The following is a 21848-nucleotide window of genomic DNA, read 5'->3' on the forward strand; positions in this document are numbered from 1 at the left end:
TAACATTCCAAGCTCAGTATGTCCATTGACAAGGCAGATTGGGGACTATTGAGGCATCGGTGGTAGAGGCCTGAGAAAGTTAGGCCCTTTTAATAATGCTCTTACGCTGCCCAACACATAAGGAGCCAAGTAAAACATAGTTATTGATTAACATCAGTAAATGATCTTTTCGGTGACCCAGTTATGGGAAATAGTCACCACATGGATGGCCATTTGCAATCACTTTCTGCCGCCCTCTCTCAGTTTGCCCAGTGGTTCAGCCAGCTGATTTTTCCCCTGCACCATCACTGCGCCTGAAGGAGCAAATTGTTTTTGAAGCCATAGCTGCTGCCCACACCTGGGGGGTTTATATTAGTGAGAACAGTTGACCAATTTCCTATTGTTCCACTACTGGCACATTGACCATTTTGGAACTCCTTGGATCACCCACTGTTCTCACCAGATTTCAATTTGCCTTTCTACTTTTTGCCAATCCATAAAGAAAAAGAGTATACATCCTCAGTCATCTCATTCCTTTCACCTCTCTTTCTGTTTTTTTTCACATATTTCCATATCAGAGAAATGCAATAGGTATTCTATACAACCAGGCATTAGTTTAGAGATATAGTGCGGAAACAGGCCCTTCGGCCCACCGTGTATGCGCCGACCAGCGATTCCAACACACTAACCGTATCCTACTGATATTAGGGACAATTTACAAGTTTACCAAACCAATTGGCCTACAGACCTGTATGTCTTTGGAGTGTGAATGGAAACTGGAGATCCCAGAGAAAATCCAAACAGGTCACGTGAAGCGTTTACTAACTCTGTGCAGAGAGCACGTTCAGTCAGGATTGAACCCTGGTCTCTGGCACTGCAAGGCATCAACTCTACCGTTGCACCACTGTAGAATGTTCCACTAAAGAGAGGGCTCTGGTATCTGACAAAACCTCAGCCAGACTCGTTCAGATAGCCAAGATGATTTACACACTATAATACACTCTTCCCATATATAACAGTTTTGCTCATTAACGCTCAATGATAAATGTTTTTGGATAATTGCTTTGGCATTCACCTCTTCCCCACGACTCACTCTGCTGCTTCATAAGAGGCTGATTGCTGCTTGGTTACGACATAGGCTCTAGTCAGTTTCATCAGATCCATCTGTAGGTCTCTCTCACTATCGCGTTGCTTGAGTCCTTGTGACAACACATGGAATGGACAAATCACCAGATTTAACCTTGTGTCACATCCGATGCTGTCTCTGCAAAATTCTCCAAATTCTTTGGAAAGACCAGAGAAGCAATGACAGTGCACTTTCCCAGGCCAACGTCCTCAGTTACACTGGACAGGAAACATTGCTCAACTACCCGATACCAGAATCCAAAAACAGACACTCGCTTTCAAAGCCTCTTTGACGAAATGCAACATCCCTGTTGAATCCAGGCAATCTCTGGCGTAAACCCACTCAAAGTGGAGAAAAAAAAATTGGGATAGCTTTGAGGACCTCAAGTTCATACATTGGCAGCTCACATAGGCATTGCATGAAAGGCTGAAGAAGACCCACCCCAGCTCAATGTTCACTGCCTGCCCTATTTTTATGGAAGAGTCTGCGGCCCCTACATTCACCTTTTATTAGTTTTGTTTAGAGATACAGTGCAGAAACAGGCCCACCAAGTCTGCGCCAACCAGCGATCCCAGCACACTAACACTACACACTCTTGGGACAATTTTACATCTACACCAAGCCAATTAAACTACAAACCTGTACGTCCTTAGAGTGTGGGAGGAAACCGCAGATCTCAGAGAAAAACCACGCAGGTCTCAGGGAGAACGTACAATCTCCCTACAGACAGCACCAGTAGTCAGGATCAAACCCGGGTCTCTGGCGCTGTACGGCAGTAGCTCTACCACTACACTACCCTGCTGCCTTCATTAGTCTTATCACTGGTAAGGAAATTAGCTTTGAGATACAGCATGGAAACAGGTCCGTCGGCCCATTAAGTGCATGCTAATAATCAATTACCCGTTCACACTAGTTCTATGTTAGCCCACTTCCCCATTCACTCCCTACGTATTAGGGACAGTTCTTTTTTTATAGAGGCCAATTCATCTACAAGCATGCACACCTTTGGGATGTAGGAGAAAACGAGAGCAACCTGAGGAAAATCACGCAGGCACAGGGAGAATGTGCAAAGTCCACACAGACAGCACCAATCAGGATCGGACCCGGATCTCTGGCGCTGTGAGTTAGTTGCTCAACCAGCTGTGCTACTGTGCCACCCATATTACTGAAACGGATAGATACATGATATCTAGTATAGACATAGTGGGTATAAGTGCCTGTTTCTGCCTGTATGCCTGTATGACTCTGTGACACTATGAGAACTCACAAAACACAAGCAGAGGTAAATCAAGCAAAATTACATGGACGGACTAAGCAGAAGTAGATGACTATGGATTCCAGCCAACAGAATCATTCAACTGCTATAGATTGCAGCTACCAATTGACAAGGTATTGTGTTTTTGTTACCATTATGAAGCGTGATTAGTTTCTATCAGCAGGCCATATCCCTTGTAATCCTTTCATTCTCTGCCCTGCAGATGGAATGGATCTCAGGATCAATAATTATCTGAATTGTGATAAATTGCAAAATGGAATCTGCATTCTTAGTGTTTTCAAACAGGTATTGAGCACAAGCAATGATTTGACAGCAACAAATCAAGTTCATTATTTACAAAAATCGGTAAGTAACAAAATATATTGAATTATACGGGAGTAAAAAGTAACCATGGATTTTATTAGATAGCTCATTGGGACTCTCAACTTCCATTCTCCAACAGATAGAAAAGATGATTGGAATTGCAAGAATGCCCTCAGGACTGAAATAGCAAATATTATAACAGTCCAGTGCTCTCATTCCTCTTGACAAAAGAATCTTGAATTGTTTCCTGGAGGTACAAAGGTTTTACATTGAATCCATAAGCTGCTACTCACTGCGTTCCTGAGCAAAAGCCAAGAAAGTGCAAACAGGGACTAAATGGAAACCCCCTCTCCCCAAACCCCATGTGCGATTCCTCATGATTCTGAATAATCGAACCACATAACATTATGAATAAAATATCTCACATACATCGTTCTTAAAAACCCTCATAGTTAACCAATAATCATGGGGCCTGACCTCAGTGCTGAGAAATCCCATATATTGAAACTGGATGAGTTTGACCCAGTCAGGAATTCTGGAGTCATCTAGTTTAAATTATATTGGCAGCACAAGACAGGAACCCCACCAGGAAGGAGCCAAACAGGTCGTGGGAGTTTGGAAAAGTTAGCAGCAGCAGCACGTGTACAATTTCCATATTAAATGAGTTAGTTCATTGTGGTGAAAGGCCAAGCAACCTTTTGGAAGAGGTTCTGAAACAGTTGGTGCTATTGATGATTCATGTGGCGGTATTGCTGGTCCAATGTATCACGGGGAAAGAGGACATAGTTGGAGATGTGGCTGTGTGTGGGACCTCTATTTCTGGAGATGTGACCAGGACCTCTACAGCTGTGGATGTGTTTCTTGGACTTTCACAGCTGTGAATGTTAGTTTATCTATCATGTCGGAGGTCAAACAGCCCCAGGATCCATCCTGGCTTCCAGCATCTAATCCCAATGGTTCCATTCGTCTATCTTGATTTCCTGATATCCCTGCAATTTATTTTTGCACACATGTCCATCGACTTCCATTCTTTTGCCACCTCGTAAGGGATAACCTATAGGAGCTAATCAATCTCTCTGTGCACCCAAAGATGTACAAATTCCACGCGTTTGTGAGAGAACTGCTCCAACAGCTGCACAACAACATCACCTACAGTAATCATGGATGTGATTAGAATCCCCATTGGTATTGATGTGACTGGGTTCTCTATGGCTATCGATGTGACTGGGTTCTCTATAGCTAGCGATGTGATTGGGTTCTCTATAGGTATCGATGTGATTGGGTTCTCTATAGCTAGCGATGTGATTGGGTTCTCTGTGGCTGTTTATGTGACTGGATTCACTATAGTTATAGTTGTGAGTGGGATCTCCATTGATGTAATGTGAATACTTATATGACATCACTAATGAAGGAAAGATTGCATTAATTTCGCCGATGACTCAATTGAACTTCCACAGGTATATGGTGGAGAAATTTCTGACTGGTTGCGCCCAGCTTGGTTCACCAATTTGAAGGCCCAAGAAGTGGAAAGTGGAGGACATTGCCCAGTCCATCACGGGTGCTGACCTCCCCATCATCATACGGATCGACATGAGGACAGCTAATATCATCAAAGACCCACTCCACCCTGGTCACACTCTCTTCTAGTTGCTACTATTGGGAAGAAGGTACAGGAGCCTGAGAACCATAACTTCCAGGTTCAAGAACACCTTCTGCCATCAACCACAGGCTTTTGAATTCCTTACACAACCCGAACCACCACCTTACCTCAGCACTGAATTGCTACAGAGTTTGTTTTACTATGGTTGCACTACACACTTTAGATTGCACTATTATAATCTAGTACTCTAGTGTAACTAATAATTTATGGTCCTGTATATATGTATATGTTGTGGTGTTATGTTTAATGTGCCTGAAAAGCTGCAACATGTAAGAATTTCATTGTTCAGGTCCCGGTGAATATTAAAATGAAACACTATTGAGTTTTGTTATCCCATTACTGCTAGAGATTATATTTGGGTCCAATTCCAATACAGCAGCGTTTGCCAATATTTCCACCTTGATGAATGGTAAAAGGGAGGGCCGTTATCCCGCTGGTTGAGTAGGAAAATCCCAGGATTCCAGGTATATTATGTTAACTTTGAATATTTGGCTTGTGATTACTGTTGGATGAGGCAGCTTTCTTTTTAACTTTACTTAAACCAAATGGAATTTATTCCAAAGAATATCTGCAGAGTGGATACTCGGTATACATTGGTTCAGTCGTAAGGCTGTGGCTGGTCAGGGGCAAAATTCTCATTTAATCCCTCCCATAGCAGCATTTCAGGGTCCAAATGATAAAATGGTGACCTGGACCATCCCAGCTGTCCATTTTCAATAATACATTTTAGGTTGATAAAATAAAATTGACAAAGATGTGAATGTAGATGTAATGCCAGAGGCTAATCCCTCAGTCTTACTTCACTACACCTGCAAATTCCACCACTTGATGTTTATTCTCAATTAGTGTAGTTCCCACTTACAACAGTTATTAAGCCCCATTGAAATTATCAAATGCCCAGTAGGAAATTATACTTTTACATGATATATATAAAATGAGAACCGGACTAGGACTTTATTCTTATAGAAACTTACAAAATTCTTAAGGGGTTGGACAGGCTAGATGCAGGAAGATTGTTCCCGATGTTAGGGAAGTCCAGGACAAGGGGTCACAGCTTAAGGATAAAGGGGCAATCCTTTAAAACCGAGATGAGAAGAACTTTTTTCACGCAGAGAGTGGTGAATCTCTGGAACTCTCTGCCACAGAGGGTAGTTGAGGCCACTTCATTGGCTATATTTAAGAGGGAGTTAGATGTGGCCCTTGTGGCAAAGGGGATCAGGGGGTATGGAGAGAAGGCAGGTACGGGATACTGAGTTGGATGATCAGCCATGATCATATTGAATGGCGGTGCAGGCTCGAAGGGCCGAATGGCCTACTCCTGCACCTAATTTCTATGTTTCTATGTTTCTATTCCTTGGAGCACAGGAGGCTGAGGGGTGATCTTGAAGAGGTGTATAAAGTTATAAGGGGAATAGATAGGGTGCATGCAGCAAAGAGTCCTTTATTCAGGGTAGGTTTAAGGCAAGAGGAGAAAGATTTAATAGGAACCTGCTTTTTCAACTCAGAGAAGAGTGGGTATATGAAATGAGCTGCCAGCAAAGGTGGTTGAGTCAGGTACTATAACACCATTTAAAAGACACATGGACAGGTAATAATAATAATAATAATGGATGGGATTTATATAGCGCCTTTCTAGATACTCAAGGCGCTTTACATTGCATTATTCATTCACTCCTCAGTCACACTCGGTGGTGGTGAGCTACTTCTGTAGCCACAGCTGCCCTGGGGCAGACTGACGGAAGCGTGGCTGCTAATCTGCGCCTACGGCCCCTCCGACCACCACCAATCACTCACACACATTCACACGCAGGCAAAGGTGGGTGAAGTGTCTTGTCCAAGGACACAACGACAGTATGCACTCCAAGCGGGATTCGAACCAGCTACCTTCCGGTCACCAGCCGAACACTTAGCCCATTGCGCCATCTGTCATCCACATGGATAGGACAGGTACATGGATAGGAAAGTTTTGGAGGAATATAGACCAAGCGTGGGCAAATGGGGCCAGATAGGGCATTTTGGTCTTCATGGACAAATTGGGTTGAACGGCCTATAGGACTCCAATTGCCCAAATTATGACAGAAATCACTGTGAAACAATATAACTCTTTGGTTGGTGTATTTATCAATGACAATCTGCCGGGAAAGTGTTCAGCAACCAATGGAAAACAATATTAAGTCATCATATATAAGTAGTGCTGCAGTTTTCATTGTAATAAATAAGCTGACCCTAAAACCAGGAGGCATGATTCACCATGTAAAACCGGCACCACTACATTTTGCTCACTTGCTGTTAATTACTTCTTACGGAAAGCAATGTGTCCCTGAAATTGCTAATCTGTGAAGACCTTAATGAATGTAGTAAGTACTTTGTTACAGAAGATGGAAGCAGTGATTGCATATTTTTTGTTAAATAACTGTGCATGTGCAATTGATATCCAATTGCTGTCATTGCTCTGAAATCCACCTCTTATTCTGGATCAAATTTCTTCAATTCAATTCAATTCAATTCAGCACCCCAAGCCCAATCCTAAAAAACTGGAGCATGGTTTCAATTGCTGGACTGAGCACAATGATGCTAAAGCTCGTTTCAGCTACCTCACTGGGTCTAGCAGTGCAAATCTGTAAGCTTTCAGCATTGTTCATGTTGGGGGGTATGACAGGGAGATAGGGGATCTGAATGTGCGGCTGAGGGGCTGGTGCAGGGAGCAAGGATTTAGATTTATAGACCATTGGGATCTCTTCTGGGGTAGGGGTGACACCTTAACTGGAGGGAGACCGATGTTCTGGCAGGCAGGTTTGCTAGGGCTACACGTGTGGGTTTAAACTAAATAGTGGGGAGGAAGGATTGATAAATTGGGAGTATAAAGATTAAGTTGAAGGGGAAGTGAGTACAGGAAAAGTTACAAAAGACTCCCGAATTAATGGGAAGGAAAGTTCGAGAAGGGATAAGAGAGTAAGGTCAGGGCCAATTGCGAGCGGTGCGAGAGGGGATGTGAATACTGTGGTCAAATTTTTGTATATGAATGCGTGAAGAATAAGAAATAAAGTGGATGAGCTTGAGGCTCAGTTAAAAATTGGCAAGTCTGATGTTGTGGGAATTACAGAGACATGGCTGCAAGAGGGCCAGGGCTGGGAACTGAATATTCAAGGGCATACTCCATCGAAAAGACAGACAGGTGGGCAGAGGGGGTGGGATAGCTCTGTTGGTGAGGAATGAAATTCAGTCCCTTACAAAGGGTGACATTGATACAGATGTGGAGTCAGTATGGATAGAACTGAGGAATTGTAGGGGTAATGGGACTTATCTACAGCCCCATGATCACATTGAATGGCGGTGCTGGCTCGAAGGGCCGAATGGCTTACTCCTGCACCTGTTGTCTATTGAAGCTAAATATCTATAGTTATAAGAGTGAAAACAGAGAAGCCTATGTGCATGGTGTCCTCAGAAGTATTCTAAAGTGCATCACATGCAAAAAAATAGTATTGGAAATGTCATTACTGCAGCGGAGTAGCAGAGAGATGTTTAATATTTGTGTGTCAGATATTAAAACTGAAAAGATACCCTTGCAGGGATGACAGTGGAACAGCAATGGCAGGTATTTCTGTAATAGGCCCTATGTCCCAACTCATCCATGCTGATCAACATGCCTAACCTGTGCCTGACCCATGTTGTTTCATACCTTTCCTATCCATTTATCAGTCTGTATATTTTTAAATGTTGTAAATGTATCCATTTATTCCATTTTCTTTGGCAAGTTGTTTCATATACACTCTGCCCTCTGCGTGAAAAAAATTGCCCTCAGGTCCTTGTTTAAATCTTTACCCACTCACCTTAAACCTACTGCCCTCTAGTTTTATACTTCCCTACCCTGGGACAAAGACTATGACTATTCACGTTATCTATGCCACTCATGTTTATATTTAGCTCCATAAGCTCTATGGAGTTTCCACTATGCTCCTGGCCTATCAAGGCTCTATTTATAACTTAAACTCTCCTGACCCGGTAAAATATTTGAGAATAATTGTTGCAGACTTTTTGGGTTAATGATATTCTTCCTACAGCAGAATGACCAGAACTGTATACAATATTCTAAATTTGGCCTTAAGTAACATCTTGTATACCTTTAACATGAAGGTTCCACATCTGTAATCAGTGCCCTGGCCAATAAAAGCAAGTGTGCCAACCATCTTCATCACCCTGTCTATTGTGTTGCCACTTTCATTAAACTATGTATCTGCACCATAATGTCTTTTCTGATCTACAATACGACTCATGGGCCTACCAATATCTGTGCAAATCCTGAAATGGTTTGTATTACCAAAATGCAGCATTTTGGATTATCTCAATTAAAGTCCATCTTTGGTCCTTGGTTCATGTCACATTTGATCAAGATAAAGGTCCTGATGTTATCTTAGATGAGTCTCTTAACTGTCCACTATACCACCAATATTGATGTAATCTGCAAACGTACTAACCATGCCACCTACATTCTCATCCAAATCATTAATATAAGTAGCAAACAACAGTGGACCCAGCACCAATCTCTGCAGCACCCCTTCTTCTTCAGGTCTTCAGTCTGAAAACAACTCTGTTTCCTGCCTTCAGGACAATTTTGTATCCAGTTGGCTATCTTGCCCTGGATGTCAAGAAGGCCAATCTTCCAGACCAGCCTACCACACTGTACCTTGTAAGTCTTTTAAAGTCCATGTTGACAGTGTCTACTGCACTGGGCTCATCAATTTTCTTGGTCATCCCTTCAATAAACTCAATTGAATTATTGAGATCGTGTATCCCACATATAAAGCCATGATGATTGCCTCGAATCAGTCCTTGAAATTCCAAATACATCTCGATCCTGTCTCTCAGAATCCCCTCCAATAATTTAACCACCTCCGATCATACAGTCTGGAAACAAGCCCTTTGGCCGAACTTGCCCACACCGAGCAACATGTCCCATCGGCACTAGTCACACCTACTTGCATTTGGCCCATATCGCTCTAAACTTGTCCTATCCATGTATCTATCTAATTGCTTCTTAAACGTTGCAATAGTCCTTGCCTCAGCTACCTCTTCCAGCAGCTCGTTCCATACACCCGCCACCCTTGATGTTAGGCTATTCAGTCTGTGGTTCCCAGGAGAACAAGCTGTCCACAAATAATTAAATATTTCACGGAGAGAACAATGGCTCCATGATGGTCGCACTCCTTTTGTACTTAGTTGGAATGCCAGCCTGACCTGTAAAACCAAACCTCAGCATGGGGCATGAGCTAATAATTTACCATTTTGATGGAAGCATTTCTACTTCTCAATTACAAATGATGCCCGGTTCACAATCTGCATAGAAACGTTTTTTTAAAAGGAGGATCTTTCTTTTAACTAATTGTTTTCTAATTCAAATCAGTTACACTCATCACCCAGCTGTCTCTCCACTTTGCGGAGCTCAGCAGGACCGAGCTTGCTAGAAACGCACGGTTACAGCCTGTTCCTCCTCAACACTTCCAAGTCTGGCAATGGCAATCAATGCAGACCACTCTTCCACATCTCACAGTGGGGCAGCAAACTATCAATTCCCTCACTCGTTAGATACCAGAGTGAATAAATAGGCATTTACCACCAATGCAAGATCAATAATAAATAATAAAAGACAAAACATGGTTTAGTTGCATACAGCAGCTCAAAGTTATTACGGTGGTTGTCCTGATCTCCAAATAACTGTTTCTTTAGATTATGCAGTGGGATATCAGTCGAAGCCCTGCAAATATTAGCTTGTCAAAAATGAGAAGAGATATCTGTGGATTTATTAAATGAAGACATTGCTTTTCATAATGGCAATAACCACAATTTTTCAACTACTTAAATACAAGAGAACTAACTTCAACACAAATATCTTATTCTTATTAAATTCCATGGCACATTGAAAACAGTTTTAAATCTTCCTGCCTAGAAATTGAAAGGCGGCGGTAAAAGATACATTAATGGGCAATGTGTGCAGGTCAAGTAATGTTTTATTTGGGGGATCCCACCAAAAAATTCAGTAGAATAAGGCTTCCATGTGGTAATGAACCAGAAACTCTGGCTCTGGAGAGGGTCCAGAGGAGGTTTACAGGAATGATCCCAGGAATGAGTAGGTTAACATATGATGAGCGTTTGTCGGCACTGGGCCTATACTCACTGGAGTTTAGAAGAATGAAGGGGCACCTCATTGAAACATACAGGATAGTGAAAGGCTTGGATAGAGTGGTGGAGAGGATGTTTCCACTAGTGGGAGAATCTAAGACTAGAGGTCATAGACTCAGAATTAAACAATGTTCTTTTAGGAAGGAGATGAGGAGAGGGTGGGTCAGGGGGTGGTAAATCTGTGGAATTATTTGCCGCGGAAGGCTATAGAGGCCAAGTCAGTGGATATACTGTATTTAAGGCAGAGGTAGATAGATTTTTGATTAGTACAGGTGTCAGAGGTTATGGGGAGAACACAGGAGAAGGGGGCTAGGAGGGAGAGGTAGATAAGCCATGATTGAATGGCGGAGTAGACTTGATGGGCCGAATGACCTAATTCTACTCCTATTCCTTATGGCCTTAAAAGTGCCTACTTTGCGTGCTCTGTCACTGCAGTATGCAAAACGATGGAGGGAGTCAGAGTCTTGGGGGTGGTTAGTGGAGCTGATTCAAATGTCCCATGACCTTCCAAAGCTTGAGGTGAATTTAGGGAACAGTGTAATGAAATCAAGTGGATGCTTACCTACAACTCAAAATCCTTTGCATTGCTTCCAGATGTATTGTGTAACGTCATACCTTACTGATCTTGTCAGGACTCCTCTATGTGTGAACACATCAGATACAGGGGAGGAAAATTGTGGACATCATGGAACTCATATTAATTTTACATCTTTCTTTTGCAAATGGTTTTCAATTATTTCAGATCACACAGCACACAAAATCATTTCGGTTTCAGAGAATACCACCTAACATTGAAACAGGGAGGGCTTGGTTTTGATTCCAATTCTGTGCATTGCAAGACTTGAGGCAGGGCAACACTTCTGTTATAACAGATGGCCATAGCCGGGCTGTACAGGAGGGAATCAACCATGGTATTTACTTTAACATTAATGAAGGTTAGTAGAAATATCAGAATATAACATTTGCTGATTAGACTCAAATATGAAATACTGCCACTTTGGTCAAGTAACCATAAAGATTTTCAATCCGCATTTAGTTGTATCGGTAGGTGAATAGAAATCCATCTAATATTGACGGTTGATTTGATTCTTTACTAATGAAAATTAGGGTGAATTAGTTTAAACTGTTTACAGTCATTAACATCTTACCAATTTCGAGAGCTTCCTTGATCTCCAAGCCACTGGGTGAGCCAGAGGGAGGCCTATAAAGGCTTTCATTTTCTGCACCTGTCAGGGAAAATGAACAATGTTCCAATGTTAGGTAGGAATAAGATCAATGTATTCTGCTGTTTTATGAAGCGACAATAAAAGTAGCAACTCTGTGAATTAACCTTTGTAGTTAACTAGGTGAAGCAAGGTATTGCATTTTGGGAAATCAAACCCCAGGGAATGGTAGAGCTCTGGTGAGTGTTGAAGAACAAGGGGACATAGGTTGACAAGTACATAGTTCCTTGAAAATGGCATATCATCTGCATGGACAGAGTAGTGAAGAAGGTTTCTGGCATACTGGTCTTTATTAGTCAGGACATGTATGGATGTTGGGAAGGTATGTTGCTGTTGTAAATAACAATGGTAAGGCTGCAATTGGAGTTGTGTGTTCAGTTTCGGTCACCTTGCTATTGGTAATTCTATGCCATTAAGCAGGTAAGTGTGCTGAAAATATTAATGTGTATTTTGCCAGAACTCAAGGAACTATGATGTAGGGAAAGGTTTGTCAGACTAGGATTTTAATCCTTGCATAGAAAATTGAGGGGTGACCTTATAGAGGTGTTTAAATCATGAGGATCATAGATAGAGAAAAGTTACATGGTCTTTTTTCCCCCAGAGTTGGGGAATTCAAAAACTAGAGAGCATAGGTCTAATGTGAAAGAGGAAATATTAAATCAGGGCAAAATCATCACACACAATGTTGCACCTATACAGCACAAACTGCCAGAAGTTGTTGCTGTGGTTTTTACAATAACAACACTTGAAAAACATTTATAAAATGAAAGGAAAGGAAGGATTTAGAGGTCATAAGGTTATAAGGAATAGTAGAATTGGGCCATTCGGCCCACCAAGTCTACTCCGCCATCCAATCATGGCTGATCTATCTCTCCCTCCTAACCCCATCTCCCTGCCTTCTCCCCATAACCTCTGACACCTGTATTAAGCAAGAATCTATCTATCTCTGCCTTAAATATATCCACTTACTTGGCCTCTACAGCCTTCTGTGGCAAAGAATTCCACAGCTTCACCTCACTCTGACGAAATAAATGTCTCCTCATCTCCTTAAAAAAGAACGTCTTTTAATTCCGAGGCTATGACCTCTAGTTCTAGACTCTCCCACTAATGGAAACATCCATTGATATGGGATATGGGTCAAATGGGAATAGTGTACATGAGCATCTTGAATGAGATGGGCTGAAGATCCTGTTTCCATGCGGTATGATTCTAACCATTTGACTCTATGACCGGAACCACAGCCACTGACTTTTGAAGATCAGATAGTGTAGATGACTGCCACTGATGAGTGCCTACACTTTTATCATGCTCCTTGGGAGCCTGACCTGCACTGCCAGAATTTAGCAGGCTTTCCACACCATTGACAGTGTGCTCCCAGCAGTCCTTCACTAGGGATGACTCCAGTGAAGTCAGCGAATGCATGAACTCCTCATGTAAGAGTCACCACTATTCTCCTCTACGCTCGGGCCATATTTAGGGCTGAGAAAGCCACAGGGTTTTGGCGCCAGTACTTTATTGGTCTGACAAATTACACAACAGCATCAACTTACTGGAAATGAAGGGCACAAAGCGTGCACTGTACTGTGGTATACAATATTTGCTCTGTCACAACACTCAAAATCCCCCTTGACTTCAGGCTCATGGCATTACCTCCAAAAATGATTCATACATTTTGCATTCATTCTACTTGTTTTGCTTACTAAAATAAATGTCTCCAAGAAGACTATTAATTGAGCATAAAATGCAATGTACAGGTTCTCCCTGGGTTATGAAATCACGATGTAACAAAAGTTAAAGTAACAACAAGGGCGGCACGGTGGTGCAGCGTTAGAGTTGCTGCCTTACAGTGCTTGCAGCACCGGAGACCCGGGTTCAATCCTGACCACGGATGCTGTCGTATGGAGTTTGTACGTTCTCCCCGTGATCGCGTAGGTTTTCTCCGAGATCTTCAGTTTCTTCCCACACTCTAAAGACGTACAGGTTTGTAGGTTAATTGGCTTGTGTAAATTGTCCCTAGTGTGTGTAAGATAGTGTTAATGTGCGGGGATCATTGGTTGGTGTGGACTCGGTGGGCCGAAGGGCCTGTTTCCACGCTGTATCTCTAAACTAAACTAAACTGGACAGTTGTTCATACGAGCGAGTGTTTGGGAGTCCGGCGGGATCAATTAGTTGGCTGCTGTGGGTCTGCAGGCATCTTCCGTCGGGTGGGAACAGAGCATTTCCATGTATCTTCGCTCATCCCACACCTCTCGGCCACAACAACCGGGGGCTGGATGGGGCTGAGCAGAGCTGGGAATAAGGAGCAGACTCACTCGCTCGCTCACTGAGTCAGCGAGGACAACTGGTAAACACTTTTCCTAACACGGGCTCATTCTCTCATCACAGCGATTTCTATGAACTGCTCCCACACCCAGTTCTTGTTCATTTCACCTTATGAACAGTTTGGGTTATGAACAGTTGTCATAAACAAAATCTTGTCGTAATCTCAGGACTGCCTGTAAATTACAAAACCTATGCGACAGATGAATCCATGTTCACTTAGCCCTGCGATTCTGCCATTTGACTTGAACCTGCAGTTCCATTTATTCCGAGTTTTAGAGATTCAGCCTGGATCTTCTACCCTTTCACCCACCAAATCCACGCTGACGAGCGATTACTCTAGTTCTAGTTCATCACATTTTCTCATCCACTACACACTAGGGGCAATTTTAAAGATGGCAATTAACCCATAAACCCACACATCTTTGAGATGTGGGAGGAAACCAGAGCACCCAGAAGAAACCAACACAATCACAAGGAGAACATGCAAACTAACACACAGACAGCACCAGAGGTCAGGATCAAACCCAAGTGTTCAGCTCTTTCAGCTGCACCACAGTGCCACCAATACTGCCTGAGATACAAGGGGACACATCTCTGGAGAATATAGATAGGTGATGTTTTGGGTCGGGGTCCTTCTTCAAACACAGATGTGTCCCATAACGAGCCCAATGAAAGGACCTGCAAGGGCAAATGTCAGGTACACACAAATGCTGGAGAAACTCAGCGGGTGCAGCAGCATCTATGGAGCGAAGGAAATAGGCAACGTTTCGGGCCGAAACCCTTCTTCACAAATGTCACACTGAGGATTGCCTACTCAAGCAATTTGTGGAGGACCCTGTGCTGTTAATAGAAACATAGAAACATAGAAATTAGGTGCAGGAGTAGGCCATTCGGCCCTTCGAGCCTGCACCGCCATTTAATATGATCATGGCTGATCATCCAACTCAGTATCCCGTACCTGCCTTTTCTCCATACCCTCTGATCCCCTTGGCCACATTCAGGGTAATGAAACCACATCAAACAATACTTGTTGGGGTAATTACAGCACTGCTTTAAATGTTGAAATGATGTCTGCCTATGTCACTCTGGTGCTAGCCTTTTCCTTCAGGACTTTTCGAAGTGGAACCTATTGCTGCCTGAAGGAGTTTGAGGGTATGTTAGGAGCTTGTGCTCTCTTGACACTGAAACTCATTCACCAGAACTGCAGCTTGGGAAATTACGAATATACAACCATCATTCTGCTTTAATTGGAACAAGTGGACAGTATTTCCAAGGTTGCCTGCACTCCTGTGGCTGAATCAGGAGCACATGAGCAAAAGCATTTCCCTTTCATGACTCTTCCAATAACTTCAATGCTCAACTCCAAGTCTGGTCTACCCATGGTTCAGCCTGAAAACTCTAACACCGTCCAAATGGTGGAAATAAGTGTGATCAGGGTGCCTTGTTGTGACAATGTTGAGCAAACATACTTGAATGTTCCTCCTGACTTCTTTTCTAAAAAGGTACAATAATGTTTTGTGCTTGGAGGCCGCCTCTGCTAGATCCTGATGCGCCTGAGCAACACTTTGGTCGCAAAAACTGGAAGGCAGATTACTATCTAAATGGTGTCAAGTTGGGAAAAGGGGAAGTACAATGGAATCTGGGCGTCCTTGTTCATCAGCCAATGAAAGTAAGCATGCAATTACAGCAGGCAGTGAAGAAAGCGAATGGCATGTTGGCCTTTATAACAAGAGGTTTTGAGTATTGGAGCAAAGAGGTTCTTCTGTAGTCGTACAAGGCCCTAGTGAGACCACACCTGGAGTACTGTGTGCAGTTTTAGTTCCCTAATTGGAGGAAGGACATTCTTGCTATTGTGGGAGTGCAGCGTAGGTTTACAAGGTTAAGTCCCGGGATGGCGGGACTGTCATATACTGAGAGAATGGAGCGGCTGGGCTTGTATATTCTGGAATTTAGAAGGATGAGTGGGGATCTTATTGAAACATATAAGATTATTGAGGGTTTGGACACGCTAGAGGCAGGAAACATGGTCCCGATGTTGAGGGAGTCCAGAACCAGGGGCCACAGTTTAAGAAAAATGGGTAAAGGGCCTGTCCCACCAGCATGCGATTGCATGCGGCTAGCGCGACCAAATGTGGTACGGCCTCGCGGGGCCGGTCCCACTTCCAACAGTGGAGCCGTCTGGAGTTGTGCGGGGTCCCGACATCATACTCACCAATCGGCTGGGCAGGAGGCGGGCCGACTGAATTTGGACGTCGCACGGCGTCAGGCGGTGACGTCATCATGCAACGGCACGACGGGTGGTGACATCATTGCGCAACGCCACGCGCTAGGCGCATGCCGTCAAGACGCTGCGTACGGAGTTGAGATGCTGCGTACGACCGTCGAGACGCTGTGTACAACCTCAATGCGGCTGCGGTCCGACAGACCGTTACCGCGCGGAAATTTTGGACAGTGTCAGTTTTTCGGAGCCCTGCACAACTCCATACGGCTCCAGCGATCGAAGTGGGACCGGCCCCGCGAGGCCGTACGGCTCAAGCAACCACGTTAGGTCGTGCTAGCCGCATGCAGTCACATGCTGGTGGGCCAGGCCCTTAAGCCATTTAGAACAGAGATGAGGAAACACTTTCTCACACGGAGAGTTGTGAGTGTGGAATTCTCTGCCTCAAAGGGTGGTGGAGGCTGGTTCTCTGAATACTTTCAAGAGAGAGCTAGATAGGGCTCTTAAAGATAGTCAGGGGATAAGGGGAGAAGGCAGGAACGGGGTACTGATTGGTGATTATCAGCCATGATCACATTGAATGGTGGTGCTGGTTCGAAGGGCCGAATGTTCAACTGCTGCACCTATTGTCTATTGTCTATAACACTGGTTCCATCTTCCATCCTTGGACATGAGCCCTGGGTGTTCCTTTCAAATCTTGATGGAAATTAAATCAGATGGGCAAAAAATTGTCCGAGGTCTCAAGTGAAATTTCCAACGTCATGTGCATATTTTTTTATGAGAAACAAGGAACTCACATTCGAAAACTTGTCTGCACTACCCATCGCAATCCCAACCACCCACTGTAAATAAAACTATATTTTCTCTTTATAACCATATCCCAATATTCTGTGAGTGGAGCAAGAACAGGCTGAAGTGATGTGTCGACGCTGGCAGTCCTGCTTGTGGTCCAGTAGGAAGCAGAATTGGCTAAGTGGGGCTTGGGTAACATGAAACAAGGGTTATTAAAGGGGGGCTCTTCAGAGGAAATAAATTCAGCAATTTTCTGCGAGACAATGGCCTAATGTTTAGTGATGGGGGTGATGGTTCAATGAGAGGTATGAGGAGGTGTCATTGAGTTAGTCTTCAGCCTCAGTGAGATAGATGTCAGTTTGCCAAATAACAGCAGCACTTGTCTGCAGGTTTGGGGGTAGTCTTGGTGTTGGCCCTTGGTGAGTGGAGTGCTGCAGGTTCAGGAATGGGCTGCATCATCTCGGGCTTGGAATGCATTGAGCTGAGGAAGTGAGGATGAAAATGAGGATTATGAACCGATAGGAAAGGTTTCGAGGAATATTGGCTAAATGCAATAAATGGGGCTGGCTGATGGTGCATCACGGTACACATGGACATGTTGGGCCGAAAGGCCAGTTTCCATGCAAAATGACTCTTTGACTGGATGGCTGGGATCAGAAGGAAGATGATCAGAAGGGATAGCTGGACAGAGAGTAGGAAGTAAAAGGGGAGAAAGATATGGAAGTGATTTAGAATGCAAGAGTTATTGAAGTTTGCCATCTTTGATAGCGGAAGGAAATAGAGAAAGTCTTCTGTTGAAGTGGAACTGCAGAACAAGTGAGTTTTAGGAAAAGGTGGTACAGAATAGATAGATAAAAACAGGATTATAAATCTGAAAATAAGATCCCCAGGTGACTAATGCATGCTTGATGTTTTAGCAGTACAGGCCCCTCAGAGGACCATGAGTAATTGTCGGGCACACCGTACAGGACAGGCCCATGTCAAGAAATAACACAAGAAGAAGCAGACGATAGATCTAAATGTAAGTAATGTATGAAGATGGTCAAGTATTACCTATTTGTTAACCCAATATAGGGGAAATCTATTCGGCCAATTCTTCTCGACCACTTCTTCACAGACTATGCACATTTAAAAGTGTAAAGCTTTGGAAGGATGAAGGCCACTCACAGGATGGAAACTGAGACAACTTCAATTGCTTGTATGGCTGCAGGATATTTGTTGTGTTGAGGATTGTGAGTGTGCCAGAGCTCTTTTCTGTTTTCTTTAAATTATGGTAATCAGAAAGAATGATATAATTCTATAACAATGCTCCCTCATTTGCACCTCAGACTCCTTAATATTCCTTGTTTCAGCCATGATCGAGATTATTTTTCCAGGAATCTTATGGCTCCAGCTGTTTATGACAAAAACTTTGCAATACAGACCCCGCCCAGATAAAGAGTTTTTTCTGAGGCCAGCAAAAGCAGAAAGCTTGCTGGGGATCTAGGCTTCCAGCAGAACATTGTCATGCTGCCATATTGCTATGTTTGCCTTGTCCTTTAAAGTTCTGGTGGGGGCCAATTGGCTGCCTTCCACTTGATTGATGTCAATGTCCCTAACGAAGAATCATTGACCTGAAACATTAACTCTCTTTCTCTCTCCAAGGGTGACCGGCTGACTACTTCTAGCAGTCTCTGTTTTTACTTGAAAATCAACGCTTCTTCAGCATGAAACATAGCTTGAATCCTTCGACCTGTATGCAAAAATGGAGGATTTGTTCATTTGACCGAGACAGACACTTGCATGCTGGTGTGTGCGTGTAACCGGCAAGTGGCTGCAATATGACCAAAAAATGTAACCAAGAGAATTCTTAACAAACGTACCTTGCTTCTCCAAGGCCTCAATCAGCTTTGTCACAATCTGCGATGCTTGATCCGGCAAAGTTAACAGCTCAGTTAGCTCTTGCCCCGAGGGAACTGTCAATGTAGAACACAGAGAGACTATTTATTATGCCTGCCCGCAGTCTCCTCTGAGCATTATCAGAACTGGATTTTTAATCATGCCCATTATGTAACAAACTGCAAACGTCCTATATACTGAAATGTATTATTATCATTCTCGACAAGTAGTCCAGTTGGCTAGTCCAGCCGGATAGGTGACTTTGAAAGGCGCACTCCTACAACTGCAGTTATATCCGCTAGGTCGCAACTCCGTTCTAGGCACTTTCTATTGTGGAGTCACTTTAATTATGTTCGAGCCTGCAGGTGGAAAATTGACCAGCTTACACCATGGACAACAACATCTTTCAACAACTGGAACAAGTGCACAATTTTTATATGCAAATTCAGTGCTCTTCGATGACAGTATCAATCCGGATCACACATTTACATAAACTATTTGAAAGATCATTACTGCAATTTGTTTTTTTTCCAATGAATTCTTACAAAAAGTACATTTCATGGAAGCTTAACCTCTTGCTTAGACCATTTTTTGGGAGCTGAGCCTTTGCTGACGTGAGTTGAGCTCATTCTCAATGTGGGATTACCAAGCCACGCTCAGATCAGCGAGCCACCAAAAAGAGGGCCCTGCAAACAAAGACAGTGGCCACTACAGGATTCCTATTCTCCATGTTCCCCTACCCTTGAATGAATGAATGAATGAATGAATGAATGAATGAATAAATGTATGAATGAATGAATGAATGAATGAATTGATGATTGAATGAATGAATGAATGCGAACGATTGAATGAAAAAAAAAAATGAGAATGAAGATGATGAAAATGAATGAAAATGGATGATGATATATGCATGATATATATATATATATTATATGAATAAAAAGGAAAATATATATATATACATAAATACATACACACATACATACATACATATACACATATACACACAAACACATATACATAACATATATGTACATACATAAATTAAAAAATCAGGGGGTAGGGAGAAAGGGCACATGATTATGGTAGACAGGAATTGCAGATGCTGATTTACAAAAAAAGGACACAAAGTGCTGGAGTAACTAAACGGGTCAGGCAGCATCTCTGGAGAACATGGAAAGTTGATGCTGCGGGTTGGGACCCTTCTTTAGTGTTGAATATGGAGCAACTGCAATTTCTGAACCCCCACATTAGCCATTTTACAAGACCTGCCCAGCATGTCTCTGCTGCCTAGTGTCAAATTCTGACTGAGGGCTATGGTGCAGGCACTTAAATTTAACAACAAGTATTTTGGGTGGATTGAAACCACTAATCTAATCCCAAATCTTTCTTTACTATGCTGTCTGATATTTAATCCATCTATGTAAACCAATGCTAAACTGCACGAGTAACAATGGCATGATACACAATGTTTAATCTCTAATCGCCCTCCACACCCACCCCACCAATCTATATACAGCCCAATACAGCCCAAACTATAAATAAGTGCACCAATAATTTAATTCAAAATACATCTTACATTTTGACAATAAATGTATTCTCCACAAGTAATAGGTTAAGAGTTCTATTACACTGGGAAAACATCAGACAAATCTCCTGGCCACTTTTTTTTTTATCTTTGAGGGACTGCCACTGGAAGTTGAACTCAATTTAAGTTAGGGTCTGTTGGTAAAAAATAACCTATTTTCTCATGTGCAGAGCAGTGAATTTGATTCTAACATCCTCTGCAAATCTTGTTTGTTGATTTGAAAATCTTCCTGGAATATATCTGTATGACAGTTAGTGCAAGCAATGAAAAGCCATCAAATTAGAATTTCACCCGTTGGACCTATGTGTAAATTATATAGTTATTTGTTCCATTTGAAATGGAAGCTTCACCTTCTCTTCACACCTGCTTTGTCTGTCATTGTGAGCGTGGCTGGTCCTTTACCTCAGTGCCACTTTCCTGCACTAACCCCCTATCCTTTATGAATCCTTTACCATCAGGGATTTACTCCCAAATTTCCAGGTACGGGTCCACTACCAATTTTCCAACACCCTTGGTTCCAGGTCCTTTTTGGATTATCCATTTTCTATTGGGAGGACCGAGATACCATCCTGAAAAGTCAGCAGCGGGAGTCAGCAGCAGAAGTCAGCTATGGGAACGGATATTAATGCTCAGGCCAGGCCGGAGTTCCAGAGCCCCAGCTGCAGGGGCCAAATTTGACCCACTGATAGGCATGGAAGTCCTGATGAGGTCAAGATCAGCCACCTCTCTTGGAGTGGGTAACACATTTTCAGAGGGGACTTCCAGGTGTGGGGAGGGGGCGGGGGGGGTGAATAAAGGAGAGTCTGGACCGCCCGTTGCTGAAAAATTGGTGGTGGACCTGTATAAGGTCAGCCAACATTAATATTTTTAAACCAGTTCCAATCGAGTAAGAATGTTACATTAGCAACAGTGTGACTGCCTGCCTTGTGCCCTGTGATCCTGTCTGCACTTCTCCTTTTCTTTTAAAATGGGCAGTGAGAGGCAGGTGCTTAAACTGGAAAATATTAAGAGCATCAACTCTGGTCGAAAACATTTAGCTGGGCGTTGTGCAGATCTTAATGAGCAAATTCAAGGGTCAATTACATCAAAAGTCAGGTCCATCTGTGTCACGTGGCTGCTTGCTATTGCTGGGTATATATCTAGCTCCACTAAAAACCCAGGAAACTCATCTTTTCCCATGTGGAGAATGTTTGGAAATCTGGATTTTTTAACAAAGATGTTGCCAGTATTCGAGGACACGAGTTATTGGGAGAGGTTGGGCAAACTAGGGCTTTATTTCTTGGCAGCACAAGAGGCTAAGATTATA

General features: G+C 43.0%; 1 protein-coding gene across 1 annotated transcript in view; it reads right to left on the minus strand.

Moving 5' to 3' along the window:
* pik3r3b (phosphoinositide-3-kinase, regulatory subunit 3b (gamma)) overlaps positions 1–21848 on the minus strand; it is a 497548-nt gene that overhangs the window by 334396 nt on the left and 141304 nt on the right. The window contains exons 3-4 of the mRNA XM_055641708.1: positions 18939–19031; positions 11670–11747 (exon numbers count right to left, since the gene is read on the minus strand). Coding sequence (XP_055497683.1) covers positions 11670–11747; positions 18939–19031 — 171 coding nt within the window. The remainder of the gene's footprint in view (positions 1–11669; positions 11748–18938; positions 19032–21848) is intronic.

The sequence above is a fragment of the Leucoraja erinacea genome, chromosome 10, assembly GCF_028641065.1.
Source record: "Leucoraja erinacea ecotype New England chromosome 10, Leri_hhj_1, whole genome shotgun sequence".
NCBI classification, from domain to species: Eukaryota; Metazoa; Chordata; class Chondrichthyes; order Rajiformes; family Rajidae; genus Leucoraja; species Leucoraja erinaceus.